This window comes from Cetorhinus maximus, chromosome 7 (genome assembly GCF_964194155.1).
Source record: "Cetorhinus maximus chromosome 7, sCetMax3.hap1.1, whole genome shotgun sequence".
Classification (NCBI taxonomy): domain Eukaryota; kingdom Metazoa; phylum Chordata; class Chondrichthyes; order Lamniformes; family Cetorhinidae; genus Cetorhinus; species Cetorhinus maximus.
The window spans coordinates 52932385-52948441 of NC_135885.1; the positions used below are offsets into that span (position 1 = coordinate 52932385).

At 38.3% G+C, this 16057-nt stretch overlaps 1 protein-coding gene across 1 annotated transcript in view; it reads right to left on the reverse strand.

Annotated features, from left to right (window-relative positions):
• Positions 1-233: 233 nt before the first annotated feature.
• Positions 234-16057, reverse strand: part of LOC144682791 (cullin-5) — a 62182-nt gene continuing 46358 nt past the window's right edge. Inside the window, exons 14-19 of the mRNA XM_078545500.1 lie at positions 14608-14731; positions 14157-14332; positions 12920-13081; positions 5893-6011; positions 2744-2867; positions 234-764 (exon numbers count right to left, since the gene is read on the reverse strand). Of these exons, the coding sequence (XP_078401626.1) occupies positions 570-764; positions 2744-2867; positions 5893-6011; positions 12920-13081; positions 14157-14332; positions 14608-14731 (900 nt within the window). The 3' untranslated portion in view covers positions 234-569. The remainder of the gene's footprint in view (positions 765-2743; positions 2868-5892; positions 6012-12919; positions 13082-14156; positions 14333-14607; positions 14732-16057) is intronic.

The window sequence follows — 16057 nt, forward strand, 5'->3', positions numbered from 1 at the left end:
TGGACAACTCCTTCTAACATTACCATGTCTGCCAAGCCCAATAGTGAACCACCAAAGCCAGAGTAATATTAAACATTTCAAGTGTGCAACAGGTTACAAAAATCGTATCAGGCCAGTCTGTACTAAATGACAGCACCTGGTATAATCAGAAAAGTAAAACTGCTGCTCCTAACACTATTTTGTAATATAAAATGACTCAAGTATTTTCCCCAGTGCATGAAAATTTAAAGTCCTATATTCACTGGTTTAATTGTGTCTGGAAAAAAAAATATATTTAACTCTGGTACAGAACAAGTGAAAATAGGGCCAAAGAAAGCATAGCAGGTTCTGATGAATTCAGTACTCCCACAAAACAGCATGCTGTCAAAAGTGAACTACACAAAGGCAGGTAAATGCTAAGTGGATGAAATTGGTAAATATTATTCATCTGTCATACAGTAAGGCAGGGACTTAATAATGCAACTGAATAAATCTTTGAATTGTAGTCACTCTTCAGCTACCTCTTTCAAAGTCTGCAAAGACAAAATGGGACTCTTTCCAATTTCTGGCATTGTTCTCTTACACAGTCACTATGCCATATAAATGAAAGTGTTTATGTCCGACTCATCCCTTCTAATATATTTGTGCTCTATCAGCCATTCAATTTGTTCTTTGATCATTTTTTTCTGTGGCAAAAACATATTTTTCAATATTTCTACAAGTTCTGTCTGGAGTTGAGCATTTGTGATTTTTTTCCGCATCTTCATGATTTGTATGATCGCTTCCTGGAAATGAAAACAAAAAGGAATCAAAAAACTTCAAACTGCAAATCAATTTACATAATAGCTTCTGGTATTTTTCCTTTCTATTTAAAAATGAAAATGAACAAGCTTTCCTCACTTTTAAATTTAAGTTTTTTAAAAATTGATTTAAAGATATTTTAAAATAAATAACCTCATAGTAAATCACAACCACAACTAATTTATCAAGGAAAAGATAAACCCTAATGAACTGGTTAGTAACCAAATATTGAAGCTTGCATTTCCAAAATGTTTTAGCCAATTTTTGACTACCTGTAGAACGTCAAATTCCTCAATTAGCACAGGTTCTGAAGTTGCTTGTTCCCTTAAGTCTAGCCGCCACCAATCATTGCAACTCATCACATCGTGGGTTTAATGGGGTTTGGGGTTGTAGGGGGCAGGTGGTGGAGAAATGCGCTGAGAGTAATCAGACTCTACACTGGCTCAGCAATACTGGATAGAAAACCTGTGCACAGCTAAGAAACCTACTGATGGAAACGCAAGTTTAATTTTTTTTAAATGGCGCTCTGGTGTCTTTTAGCTCAAAAATTTAGAATGTTTATATTGGCGCCAATTTTTCATTGACAGGGCAGTGGGTTTCTTCAACTGTTTTGAGAACTTGGAGGGGTGGGGGAACACAAACAGAGCAAACTCCTGCAAAGTTTGAGAATCTCTGTTTTTAATACATGCTTTAGACCAAGTTAATGAATTTGTTCATTCAAATATGTAAGCATGTAAAAGGTTGCAACAGCTGTCTCACAATAAATTATATGTATTATTTGGAGGGTTTTTAGTAAATTCAAGCAGGTGTGTAGATTGTCAGGAAGCTTATGTCACAATTGATTTGAATGAGCTGAATTGCTTGGACCATGCCAAGTGCAAGAACTGGTAACAGTCTAAGATGGTTGTGCTAAGTAGGATTTTATATAAAAGTAATTTATTTGAAGATTAGGAAATTCTTACAATATGAAAACAAACAATAGCAGGAAACAATGTAAAGTTGTAATTTATGGGAAAAGGCATGGAATGAAACATTTCTATTTTCAATTATCCTTATGTTTCCCTCTTCAGTAAATCCAGATTTCCATTAGGCCATCAGTGGAGAAATATGACTTCCCAGAGTGGAAGATCCAATGAATGAACAAGCACACACTGCTCTTCCTATACTTCTCAATCAGATCAAGAAAAGGAGCCAAGCTCGGAGCCACGTTATGACAAGGAGGAAATTTACTCTGTGGACCAATAAACTTCTCCTTCTTTTGGACTTACCATTCTTTGACTAAGGGCACATATATACAACTAGCCCATGTTGAGGTCCCTTGCAGTTCCACTATTCTAGAACAGCTTTTTGGTAGCTTATGTTAGCTTGTTTAACCTTGTCCCCACATGCTGATGACACAGAGCTTGGTCTCTGCCCAGTAACCCCCAAAGTATCCATGGGTCAGATACTCACCAATATGGAAAAGAACATATACAAATCTATATCCTACCACCATCTGGTGCCAATATGTTGTGCTGTCCAAAAAGGAAACATTTGAATAAAGGGAGAGAGAAAAATTTCCTCCCTTTTTTTCAGTTTTCTTATTCCCCACTGAAGGCTTTGATCTTCCCCTCCACCCCCTCCCATCCCAAAAACATGGCTCCATGTGGGACTGACAGCAACAATTTGACCTTGCTCAAATTGTCATCCTTTATATGTGAGCCCTGATAGAGAATAGTACTAAATTATTCAACCACCAGAAACATCACAGCCATCCCCACTCAATTAATTTAAAGGGTCAAAAAATCATGCACAATGTGTGTGCCCAAATTTCCAATGTGTGCTGCTATTGGATAAGGCTCCCTGTTGTGAACGTAAAGGCAGAAAATTATCCTTTACATTTCAACATACAAATGTTAACTATTAATAAAATTAATCACAACAAATGTTAAAGAGTTCAGTGTTTATACTCATTAAGATATACCTGCGTGCGTAATATTCTCAGCTGGACTATTCCTTCATTTTCTTCTTCTCTCATTCTCTCTGTGGTTAGCTGTAATCTTCCAATTAAATTAATCTTTCCCCTCTTCTGAACTTTGCTGTTCTTGCTGGAAGAAAGGCATGCATGCTATTGAATATAGAATCCTTAATTTTTTTTGGAAGGGGAGAAGGCGGCTTCTGATTTTTTTTTAAACTACTAAACAAGTAATCATAGAAAATCGGTAGTATCTAATGAGGATATTTAAATTAATCCTTTGCTAAGGATTTTTATGCAGTAATGTATACACAATATTTTCAACTCTTTAAAATGGTGAAAATATACAACTTACTACCTTCTGAGCTTCATATAAACCCAAAGCCTCATTACGGGAAGAACATTGGTTTGCTCTCAACTGCAGCCTACTGTGGCAGGTAGTTCCCCTCCGCACCTCCACCCAACCTGGTTAATGTCAATTTAGACAGTATAGAAGACAGCCCAGTAGAAGAAAACCAAGCATGCTTCGGGGATGAACGAGAAAACTGGTGCTTATTCCAGGCCATCTGCCACCAGCTAGTTGTCACATAGGTCACGCGCCAAGATTCTGATGCATGCCGCACCACGCCTGAACAGGACAACTCAAAGTTTAACAATCAACCCACAAAACACTGAATGCAGGTAACAATTTAATATAATGATTTATCTTTGTATAAGGATCTGCATAATGTCTGTCCTAAATTTCCCTTTCACTAGATGGGACCCTTTCTTCCCCTGCCCACCACCCCCGCCCATCTATCACTTTTAAGTTTGCAATATTCTAGATTTGCCTTTCTAATACTGTATATATGATTTTACATGCCTCCAAGTTGTTGCAGTTACAACCTTTCAAGGCTGATAACCCTAAATTTCCCCAGTCTTTCCTCATAACTCAGTTCCTTGACATTAGTTAGCTAAGTCCCACAAATTTTCAATATCACCTTCAGGCTTTTGTGTCTCCCATGTGTCTTGGTGACCAGAATTTGGCAGAGTTTAAGGCATAGTCTGAACAACACACTGTACAGTTTCACAATGGCTTCCTCCAAATTAAACACTGTTTCAGTTACAAAGTCCAACATTCTATCTGCTGTTGATTGTTGCTCTGTAGGGACTGAACAGGTTGAGCAAAATCTTTTGTTTCCCTTTTCAACTTCACCTTTAGATACTTTGTCACCATTACATACAATATTTAATCTGCTAAATTCTGATCTGCTGCTTCAGATTAAACTCTTTCCCTCATCCCAAAAGAAATTGGTATGACTTTTGAACTTGATTAGTTCTGTATTAGCGCAAATTTGCAGGATTGAGAGTGAAATGTCAGCATTTGCTGTCATTACCCCTCTGAATGTGACCGCAATGTCAGGATTCAGCTCAAACGCAGATGTGTGTGGAAATCCTGAAGTTGTATTCTGTCATTCACTTGTCCTCAGGCTGCGCTGTGGATCCCCACGATCCCAGAGGCAGCAAGCAGCAAAATTGATTGATCTGGTCATGTTTTCCACTCTCATATTGTTGTTAGAAACCCCATAAAAAGTTAAGCCTTGTTCAATGATATGTAAGTAGGATTTTAAAGACAATATAAGTACTAACTACAATCGAAAAACTGATCTGGCCCTGAAAAATATGTGGAATGTTAAATTATGATTAATTGCTATTTTCAAAAATTAAAATTTTTAAATAATTTTTTGTTGTTTTTCCATACTCCAGTTTCTATCTTCACCCCAATTTTTATTTTGCTTGGTGTTATTTTTTTCAAAAAGTGATACGATTTTTAATGCATTTCATTTCCTGGTTGACTGAGGTTTTTTGATGTGATTGATCTCACAGCAGCTTGACAATGGAACAATCTGCCGCACATCAAGAAAGTTACATTTCTTCACTCAGAGATCACTAGATCGCCTAACAAGGTTTCCTTCAAGGTCAGGTCACAAAATCTGGGCCAATGAGTTCCTGAACCCAAGTTTAAAAAACTAGAAACACTAAGAATTTGAGCACCAATTCCAGCAGCACTCCACTCGATCCTTACTTTGATCCCAAAATAATTCCTTTAATAAGTACCCACTGCTTCCTATCTTTTAACCAATTTCCTAAACATTCCCTAACTGTAAAAATTCCCACCACTTTGAACCTAGTAGCCTTTCTGCAAAATTTTGTCAGATACTTTTTGAAAGTCAACATATACCATGGTTTAGGATTTTCCAATTTACATGGGCATCGCCTCTTCCATAAAGTTGAAGGTTGGTCAGATATGATCTCCCCTGAATCGATGTTACCTGCTGTTCATTAGGTTAATTCTTCTGTCCTCACCTCTTCTGATGCATACAGTGCTGAAATAATTTCCTACCTTTATGTTTTGCATCTGCTACTATGCCCCTGTTTCCCAGATTGACCTTTACCTTCCTGACACGCTTCTAACATATTTCTACATATTTTCACGTTTGTTTCAGTGAATCACTTCAACTTTCTTCCTACAGAATATTTAGAACCACTTTTTTTGACTTATTCCACTTCAGATTAGTTTGTTATTGAATTATGGTGGTGTTTGCTCATCCTAATTAAGTATTTATCCTGCAGCAGCATTATGCCTTTTTATTTTATTAGTTCACGGGATGACAGCATTCCTGGAAAGACCAGCATTTATTGCATTTAAAGGTGCTCTACTTCTGTACAGGAATATTGTTGAATAAATGTTCCCAACTAATTTGTTTAAACTGTTTCTTCATTTCATTTTCCTCTTATTCTTTCCCAAGTTAAAAATACAAACAGTAAATGTTCCACCTTAGCTGAATCACTAAACATTAGTTTTCTAGTAGCCACAATCTAATAAAATATTCACAAAATTGGGCTGACATCCATTTGCCTGAGAGGAAATTACAGCCTGTGCTCTACTCTGGATATAAATCTTTCAAGTCTCAAAAGTTTAATAATTTACACTCCACTTCTCTGTGGGTGCAAAAAAAAATTCCTCTTAAATCCATTTCTGAAAGCTGTAAGAGGGCAAATGAGAAACAAGGATACAACGAAAAAAATTCAACTGATTGAAAAAATTGAGGTTTGAGATAATTACAGCTCAAATATTTTTTAAAATAAACAGATTTGACACAAATTTTAATACTTACATTAAAGAGAAGTCCTGATTGACAGAGAAAAGAGTGCCTTCTGTGAAATCTTTGGGTGAGCTGACCTGAGGTTCATGGAGTAAAACCTGACGTTTCAATTTTGGAAAAGCTACAAGTGACTTTTGGAACAAAAACAGAACCAGTAAGATTCATGGTCTCGATGTCATATTACATTTATTGGACAATTCGACAAAAAAAAAACTTGCATTTGTTTAGCATCTTATTCCACAGAGGTGAAGACAGGCAGTAATAGAATTAGAGAAGATGAACGAAAGCATAGTCAAAGATGTGTCTTTTTAAAAAAGAGGCTTCTAAAGGCGGGGAATTTTAAGGAGAGAGTTCCAAAGCATGGGGACAAGATGCTTAAAGGCACTGCCACTGAAGACGGAGCAGATAGAGGTGATGCTCGGTACACAAGTCAGAAGGCGTCACTGAAATGTGGAGCTGGGGAAGTGCCGAAGTAGAATGGACAAGGCTGTGAAGGGATTTGTAAGCAGAGACTTCAACTTCAGTGTGAAATAAAAACCAAGTATGCTGAAAATGAACAGCAATTCAGTCAGCAACTGTGAAGAGAGAAGGAAGGCTACAGGGTTTTGGGTACATAATATCTCAAAGACTGTCTTTTCTCTTTACAAATGCTAATCATTTTGTTGCGCATTTCCAACATTTTCCGTTTTTATTTCAGATATCCAGAATTTGCAGCTTTTCCTCCTTATTTTACTCTGAATACAATGTGTTGGGATTGGGGAGCCAATGGAAAACAGAGCTATTAGGGGAGCAAGGTTTATTACTAATAAGGTGCAAACTCAGTTTTGTACGAGTTATAATGATCCAAGCTCGGGGGGTTATCAGGGAAGATGTGCAGTCAGAAGATTCAGCAAACAGCTAGGGAAGAAGATGGAATGGAGGATTAAGGTGCAGAGTTTCAGGATGGCTTTGGTTGCTGGAATGTGGAAAAAGTTCTGGGTCATCCACAACCTATGTAAGCAACCAGACGAGAGAGTGTTAGCCACGATGTCAAAGTAGGCGATAGAGAGGTAGAACCCGTGTCACCAGCGTACACCTGGATGCCAACTACATGCTTACAAATGTTGTCATTGGAGGGCAGTCTTTAAGCCAGGAAGGAGAACAGACCAGGATATAAAACAAAATAATACAGATACTGGAAATCTGAAATAAAGACAGAAAATGCTGGAAAAGTTTGCTTTAATATTTGAGGTCAGTGACTTTTCATTAGAACTGGAATTCAAAAAATACACATGCACACACAAGTGAAGCAGACAGTCCTTTAATATAGCAAGGGTAATTCAAACAAAATTGCTTTTTGTATGAAATATCACTGGCTTCCCTCCTACCCACCTTAGCCTCTTTGATGCCAAAACCTTTATCAATTTATTTGTCTCCTTCAGGCTACAATGCTCTCGTGGCCAATTTCCATTCCTCCACAAACTTTAGCAAATTAAAAACTCTGCTGCCTGCTTACTGTACCACGTTAAGTCTCATTCACCATCACATCCCCTACTCACGGACATTGAATGGTACCCAGCCCCTCAACACCTTAAATTTAAAATTGCTGAAAAAGAGAAATTTTTTTGTCAAAGCTTTTCCTCTTGCACTCATCAGGACAATTCGCAAGCATACCAATTGTAAAGGGAACAATTTATGCTGTATGAGAAGAGAATGCTGATTGGTTGGCAAGTGGACTCTGATTGGTAAAGATGTTGCAATGGACAATGCACCTGTTGATGGCGACTGAAAGTTAACTGTCACTCATTGTTTGAAATTTAAACCAGGCAGCTTGACTGTGATTGTTCAAGGCATTGCCCCAAGGAATGAACCAGCAAATGTCTGTCACTTATTTTGTTTACCTGAAACAGGTGCAATGTATGTATATGTTCTTTGTCTGAAAGAACAGGGCCCTGTGTATTAATATGTGTAGCTTCCAGTACACATAAACGTGCCACACTGCAAGCCCGACTGACAATCTTAAATTGGTTGTCAGCGTAATTCTTAGCATGCTGAGCATTATTTAGCGAATGTTGTCAAATCGTGGAATCACATCTAATGTTGGACACTGTTTTGAGTTTTGCAAGTATGGGCTGGTTGGGTACGGTCTGTACCTTGCCTGTTACGAAAGGATATACTGTTTGATGTGATCTGCCAGTCTTTGGGACGTACGGTCTGCATACCTAGCATCACACTAGCACTGAAATTCATATACCACGTTACTCATTTGTGAGATAGGCAGAACGTCTTTTTGGCTTGACGGCAGCATCCTGTTAATGGTGAATACTACTCATGTTGCTACTGCATAGTAGCAGCGTGAAACAGCTAGCTTTACCTGTTGCTCAAATTTTTGAGATACCTTGCCCTTCCAGAGTGATCTGAGGTAGACAGCGCACTTTTCAGGACCGAAAGTGACAGCCTTGGGGCTGTTCATGAGTTTGCGCGATATACAGCAGGAAATGATCTCATCAAGATAGCCATTATCCTGCATGATGCCTTTGAAGCGCCCTATTTGAGCATCAAGCTTGCAAATGGCTCAGGCCCTATTTACGAGGTTGCCGATAAAGCCAATTTTACAGCTTGTGGAACAGTAATAATCCCAATGCGTATATTGACCAGTGAAGGTAGGCCTGTGGTAGACCATGGTAGAGAACCACCTGGCATATTTCTCAACTAGCACACAAAGGAAAGGGAGTTTATTTGACTGCTCCATTTCAAAGGCGAATTTGAGCGCAGGATGGAGCCCATCAAGACATGTAAGGAAATTATTACATGCAGCTGCAGATTTAAATATAGCAAATGTATCATCCACATATCGGAAATATGCAAGGGGTAGGAGGTTAAGTGTCATTCCATTGAATCTCTCTGAACATGCGCTCTCAGAAAGCAGAGAGTTTGTTCTTGCACTTGGTTTCAATTTTGGCGTGCCTTCACTCCAAATCAAACGGGAAGAGATATTTGCTGAGTTCAAGCTCCTCTACTCCCAACTATCCTGACACAAACCAGCGTCCACTGAATCCTTAAAAGCACGCCTAGCTGATCTAGTGCATACATATTGTGTAATTCTGAATGACCTGTCTGATTTTCACATGTAACAAGATGTCATACAGCATTGTGAGGCCTTAAGATCAATCCGGGCGTACGCATCAGTAAACTTGACAAAAAAGCCGGAATAGTCATTCTTAAAAAGCGTGACTATGTCAACAAAATGCATGCCATTCTTAATGACGGGTCCAAACTCGTATTCATTGGATCTGCCCCTCAACATGACCGAATGCCTTGCTTGAAGGTAAGCTAAAAAAAAAGCTTGCTGGACTCATGATATGTATGACAGGGTTCATCCTTACAGCTCATTGCATCCACGTATATATGGGCTGCCCAAGACACACAAAAGTGACGTCCCTTTATGCCCTATCTTATCTATGACCGGTTCTGCACAACATGAATTGGCCAAAAGTTTGGGTGAATTGTTACAACCAGTTTTGTGCAAGTTTTCCACATACACGGTGAAGGATTCCTTCACATTTGCGAAGACTGTTCAGGGCGTGCATATCGATAGCAATGCTGTGTCCATGCTCATTTGACGTTGCCTTCATAAACAGTAGCTGAACCATTTGCTCACCAAGCAAGCCTAATGCCGAAATAGGGCGCATCAAAAGCATCCTGCGGGATAATGGCTACCCTGATGAGATCATTTTGTGTTGTATATCGCACAAACTCATGAGCAGCCTTAAGGTCATCATTTTTGGCCCTGAAAAGTGCGCAATCTACCTCAAAAATTTGAGCAACAGGTGAAGCTAGCTGTTTCACACAAGTCGCCACTAACAGGATGCTGCCGTCAAACCAAAAAGACGTTCTGCTTATTACACAAATGAGTAATGTGGTATATGAATTTTGTGCCAGTGTGATGCTAGGTTTGTAGGCCTTACATCCCAAAAACGTACAAAGGATTATATCAAACAGCATGACCCTTCTGCTATTCGCAACGGGCAAGATACAGACCGTATCCAATCAGCCTGTGCTTGCAAAACTCAAAACACAGTTTCCAACATTAGATGTGATTCGGTGATTGGACAATATTTGCTAAATAATTCTCAGTATGCTAAGAATTACCCTGATAGCCAATTTAAGATTGACTGTCAGGCTCGCAATGTGGCACGTGCGTGTACTGGAAGCTACAAGTGTTAATGCACAGGACTCTGTTCTTTGCAGACAGAAAGGACATGTACACACATTGCTCCTGTTTCAGATGAACAAGTGATAGCCATTTGCTGGTTCATTCATCAGGGCAATGCCTTAACCGGAGTCAAGATGCCTGGTTTAAATTTCAAACAATGCTTGGCAGTTAACTGTGAGTCACCATCGACTGGTGTATTCTCCATGGTAACTCCTCTACCAGAGTCCACATGCCAACCAATTAGCACTCTCTTCTTATACAGTATAAATTGTTGCTCCCTTTACATTTGGTTGTGAATTGTCCTGAGTTAAGACAAAAAGCTTCAATAAAAATGTCTCTGCTTTTCAGCAATACGCAAGTTCTGTATAAACCAAACGACTATTTAAATTTAAAATGTTCAACTTTGTGATAAATTCTATAGGATTATAAAATGTTTATGACACAGAAGGCCACCATTCGGCCTGTAGCGTCCATGCCAGCTCTTTGCAAATGCAACTCACCTAGTCCCACTCCTCCATTTTTTCCCTGAAGCCCTACAAATTCTCTCTCCAGATAATTATCCAATTCTCTTTTGAAAATCATGATGTGCCTCCACCACACACACTGGCAGTACATTCCAGATCCAAACCACCCATTGCGTAAAAATGTTTTTCTTAAATGTTGCTGTTGCTTCTTTCGGTGTCCTATGGTTCTTGATCCTCCTGCCAACACAAACATTTTCTCCCTACCTACTCTGCCCAGACCCCTCATGATTTTGAGCATCTCTATCCAATCTCCTCTCAACCTTTTCTGCTCTATGGGTAACAGCCCCAGCTTCCCCAAACTATCCACTTAACTGAAATTCCTTATCCGGGAACCATTTGCGTGTATCTTTACTGCACCCTCTCTTCTTAAAGCATAGTGCCCAGAACTGGACACAATATTCTAACTGAGGCTGAACCAGTGTTATTAAGCCCAGTATTCCATGTTTTATTAACTGCTTTCCCAACCAGCCCTACCACCTTTAATGACTTGTGCACATATAACCCTGGGTTCACTGCTCCTACACCTCTTTTAGAATTGTACCCTTTTTATATTGTCTCTCCTCGTTCTTTTTACAAAATGAATCACTTCACACTTATCAGCATTAAAATCCATCTGCCACTTGTCCGCCCATTCCACCAGCCTATGTCCTTCTTTCACAATCCTCCTCAGTTTATAATAATTGCAAGTTTTGCATCATCTGCAAATTTTGCCCTGAGCACTGAAATCTAAGTCACTATTTGTATCAAGAAAAGCAGTGGTACCATATACATCTTCCTCCAGTCGAAAAAACAACCATTCACCGCTACATTGTTTCCTCCCGCTCAGCCAATTTCATATCCATGCTGCCGCTGTCCCTTTTATTCTATGAGTTCTAACTTTGATGACAAGCCTGTTATGTGACATTTTATCAGGTGCCTTTTTGAAGTCCATGTACATCACAACAACTGCAATACCCTTATCAACCCTCTCTATTGCCTCATCAAAACACTGAAGCTAGTTAGTTAAACAAGATTTGCCCTCCACAAATCTGTGCTGGTTTTTCTTAATTAATCCACATTGATCCAAATGACTTAACCTTGTCCCAAATTATTGTTTCTAAAAGCTTTCCCAGCATAGAGTAAACTGATTGGTCTGCAGTTCCTAGGCTTATCCTTACACCCTTTTTTGAACAAGGAGGTAACATTTGCTATTCTCCAGTCCTCTGGCACCAGAAGGATTGAAGATTACAGCCAGTACCTCTGCTATTTCCACCCTTATTTCCTTCAGTTTCCTTGGATGCATCTAACCCTGTCCTGGTGATTTATCAACTTTTAAGTTCATCCAGCCTTTCTAATATCTCCTCTTTATTAATTTTTAGCTCATCCAGTGTGTCAACTACCTCCACTTTCACTATGACTTACTCATTTAGTAGCCCAGCTCTGCCTCCTGTGGAAATCACCTTCTAGGTCCATAATTGGCCCCACTCCTTTTACCACCCTTTCTCTGTTTCTAGGCCTATAGAAGACTTTTGGATTCTCTTTTATGTCAGCCGCCACTCTCTTCTCATACTCTCATTCGTTTTCTCACTTCCCCTCTGAAACTTCTATATTCAGCCCGGTTCTCAATTCTATTCTCCCCTTGACATGCTATATGCACCCTTTTTCTGCTTCATCTTACTCCCTATCTTTATCAGTCAAGGAGCTCTTAATTTGTTGGCCCTATCTTTCCCCGTTGTGGGTATGCACCTTGACTTTACCTGAACTATCTCCTCCTTAAAGGCAGCCCTTTATTCTGTTAGTTTTGCCTGCCAATCTTTGATCCCAAATTATTTGAGCCAGATCCATTTTCACCCCATTAAGGTTCGTCCTCCCCTAATTAATTATTTCCTTAGCTCTGTAGCCTCTGCTAGCCCTAAAATTCCAACTCTCCGTTCCTCTGAACATGACCTCTTCAGCACTGCACCTTCTCTCACCCCCCACAACCCCCTCTCCCACCTCTCCATTTTCTGTACTTTTGATGGTTTTCATTTCAACTGCCTAAGTCTCAATCTTTGGAATTTCCACCCTAAAACAGATCTCTCTATCCTCTTTCAAGGTTCTTCTTCAAAGCTCACCTCTAAAGTATTTGGTCACCCCTTCTTCATTAGCTTCATGTTTGTTTTTCTCATACTTTTGTGAAGCATCTGGATCATTTTTCCATTCTAAATGATCCTATGTAAATGTACTTACTGTTATATCAAACTTCTACAAGCAGGTCATTTGCCTACATCCACAAATGTGAAAAAAATGCATTGATATTTGGAAAAAATAATGCAAGAGAAATTGTTAAGGTATGACTTACCCATAATGTCCTCCTAAGTTCTGCATCTGGAAGTTCAGTTGCTAATTTTAGATTTTCAAAACTAATCTTTTCTCTCGGTCTTTGGTTCCAGGCAAACAGTACTGCCAACTGAAATGTAGTAACCTCTAAGTCATACTGGCCAACCTCATTTTTGAAAGTTATCTGTTTGGAGGGGGGGGAAATTATCTCATTATCGTACACCAATGACAAAGACTGTGTATTGTAACTTCTTTTATTATCTGTTGTATGACACAAAAAGTGCAAATTGATTAATCAAATGAAACTAAGTTTTTTTCAATAGAAGGGAAACTTCATGAGCTGTGTAAGAGTCTCAGTTTGGTTTACAGCTGTCTTTCAAATATTTTGAAACGATTAAAAGATCATTTACACAAGTGTATTGCATATAGTCAACACTAACCTTAATTTTAGCTGCACTATTTCAACACTAATCATTTCCACTTCTGTGCTAACAATAAAACCAATAGATCAGATTATTCATTAAATGTCAAATGATAGAGGTCCATTGGACTACTACCTGGAGAGATTCTTTTGCCAATTTTTTCTCTCCCGATTGCAACAGGAACGGCTTAGGTACAATTTTACCAATGCCAAGTGCCCTCCAGTACCTCACATAAATTGCCATTCTTCATGCTAGGCTAAACAGTAGATTCTGGCAGACTCTTGCATCATTGGGAGCTGGGAACATCACAACTGAGCCTAATCCTGTCATCAAATATTCACATCTGCACTTTCCAACAGGAGTCACTGAACAGTAATCTAACATTCCAGCTCCGCCATTAGATCAAAATGCAAAAGAGACAGAATCCAACAGCTAAAATTTAAAAATCTACAATATAAACACAATTCACCTCATTTTGATGACGCTCATTAAGAGTCAGTAAATGCGAAGAACCATAACATTACTCTCAAATATATCCTAATTTTCATTTACATATATTCACGGGAATATGTGGCTTAATACTAGTGTGGGCATTGCACTAATTAAAAAATAAAATTCATCCAGATTCTGGCCAAATGTGAGCCAACAATTTTTTTTTAAACTATTTACAAACTTGCTTACTCATTTAGTTTAATTTATTGCCAGAACACAAATTGTCATTACTTGCTAGTTGACTTCTGGGGGATAAGTTTAGCACCAGGCCCAACCAAAAGCTGCCTGAAATAGTCACAACATCTCATGGTTAAATATCAAGACCAAAATCGTTTTGCTACTTACAATTCCATTAGACATGAGGTGATGCCAATGCAACTTTCTACCACTGTGGTTTTTTTTGTAGAATTCCTCCACCTCAGGAATAAGATCTTCTAGTTCAGTTGGTAGAGAAACAAACACTTTCTCTGAACTTCGTGACCAGGCACCAGCATTTAAAATTTTGATATTCACAGAGTCCGCTAAATAGTATTAAAAGTTGTAATGAAATTAGTTGGATAGCATTTCTACTAAGATGGTTCTCTTGTACGATATTAGACTTTTTATTTCTAGGAATATTATTTTTTTCTAGGAACAATATTTTTTAGTTCTGTGCTAAACTGAAGTCTACACAGGCACAACTGCAGTCTTTAAACATGTTCAAATATAGCATTAATTTTTGTTTTCATTTGAAATCAGTAATCATTGCTGACAGTACTCAAAAGAATATTTCCTCCCAAAGAAAAATAAAATATACCTGGTAAAGCCAACTTATTGTTTTTGTGCATTTCTTTGAAAACCTGGTTCAGGTCTTCAGACACTTTAATATCCTGGAACATTCTGGCCAACTTGTTCACGTAGTCAGCAGGCATGCCTACTTCCTAAACACACAATTTTTTTTCTTTAAAAGTTCTCTCATAAAAAAAATATACAACAATAATAGCATGAAAAACAGATATGTAAATTTTGCTAATCAAAATAAATGTGACAACTTAAATCAGTTTTAAAATACATAAATCTGAAAGTATGACCCAATATAGAAAACATAACACCGATTCTGGAGATTTTCTAGTGAAACAAAAGTGCATTTTAGTCAAAGAATTATAGTAATGTTGAAGGAGGCTCGAAAGAAGTTCAACACTTCAGCACAAATAATGGATGCAATTTGTGTACATTGCACAAATGTAGATTCTTACAAAAATGTGCTATGATTTGTTCATAGAACATGCACAGGAATCCTGTTGAATCCTTTACATCATGTTAAATTAAAAATGCAATTATAAAATAATAAGGATTGGTGACACCACAGGCTCATTGGTCTCTAAAGTACACTTGCCAGAGTGGTAAGCTCTAGGCTAAGAAGCTCCGCATGGCAAGTTTCTGATCTGAACTGCTGAGCAATAGCTGCCACACAAAATAGGACTGCAGGAAACAGGGAAAGGGAGTCACCTCAGGTCACTCTTCTAACAGTAAACATAGAAGAACTAATTGCTTTTGTGGGGTTTTGGGGGAGCAGCAGTGGTAGAAAATATTAATCTTAAATCAATACGAAAATAAAAAGGAATTCTATCAGAAAAGGCAAGTAAAAAGAAGCTATAACCAAACCTTTGCACAGTCTCCATAGCCTAAACTCCATTTAGGTACAGACAATAGACATGCATTGCATTTAATGATGTATTGCATATCTCAATGTCTGATCTAGTCAAGGCCCAACATTGAAAGTCATCTTGTAACAAAATGACATTTAGAATGCGTGCAAAAGTCAGTCGGTAGTGCAGATGGGAGAAGGGCTAAACATATAAACAAAGACAAGAAAAAGCCATTTAGTCTATTGAAATTCATTCTTATAGTACCCAAGCTATCCTATTATAGCTTTAAGGTGCATTTGAATGCTCCCATTTTTTGCTGCCTTTACCATGCCAAAGTATTCCAAACAGTTGTTATTCTTAACATCAGCTTTAAATTTACTTTTCATTCTAGTCTTACTCTCCTGGTTCAACTTAAATTATTTAGGCTTGCCTTCTCTATATATAGATTTCAAATTTTACGTAGTTTCAGAGAGGTGATCCATTTGTAATCATATTCACTGGAACTTTGAGCTACTGTAATCTTTCAGAATAACTCATGCTCTTTTCATTTGGGACTTTTGTGTTGTCTTGTTGTTTCCTTTAGTGCTTGTATACAGAGTGTCAACTTTGCTCAGTTGC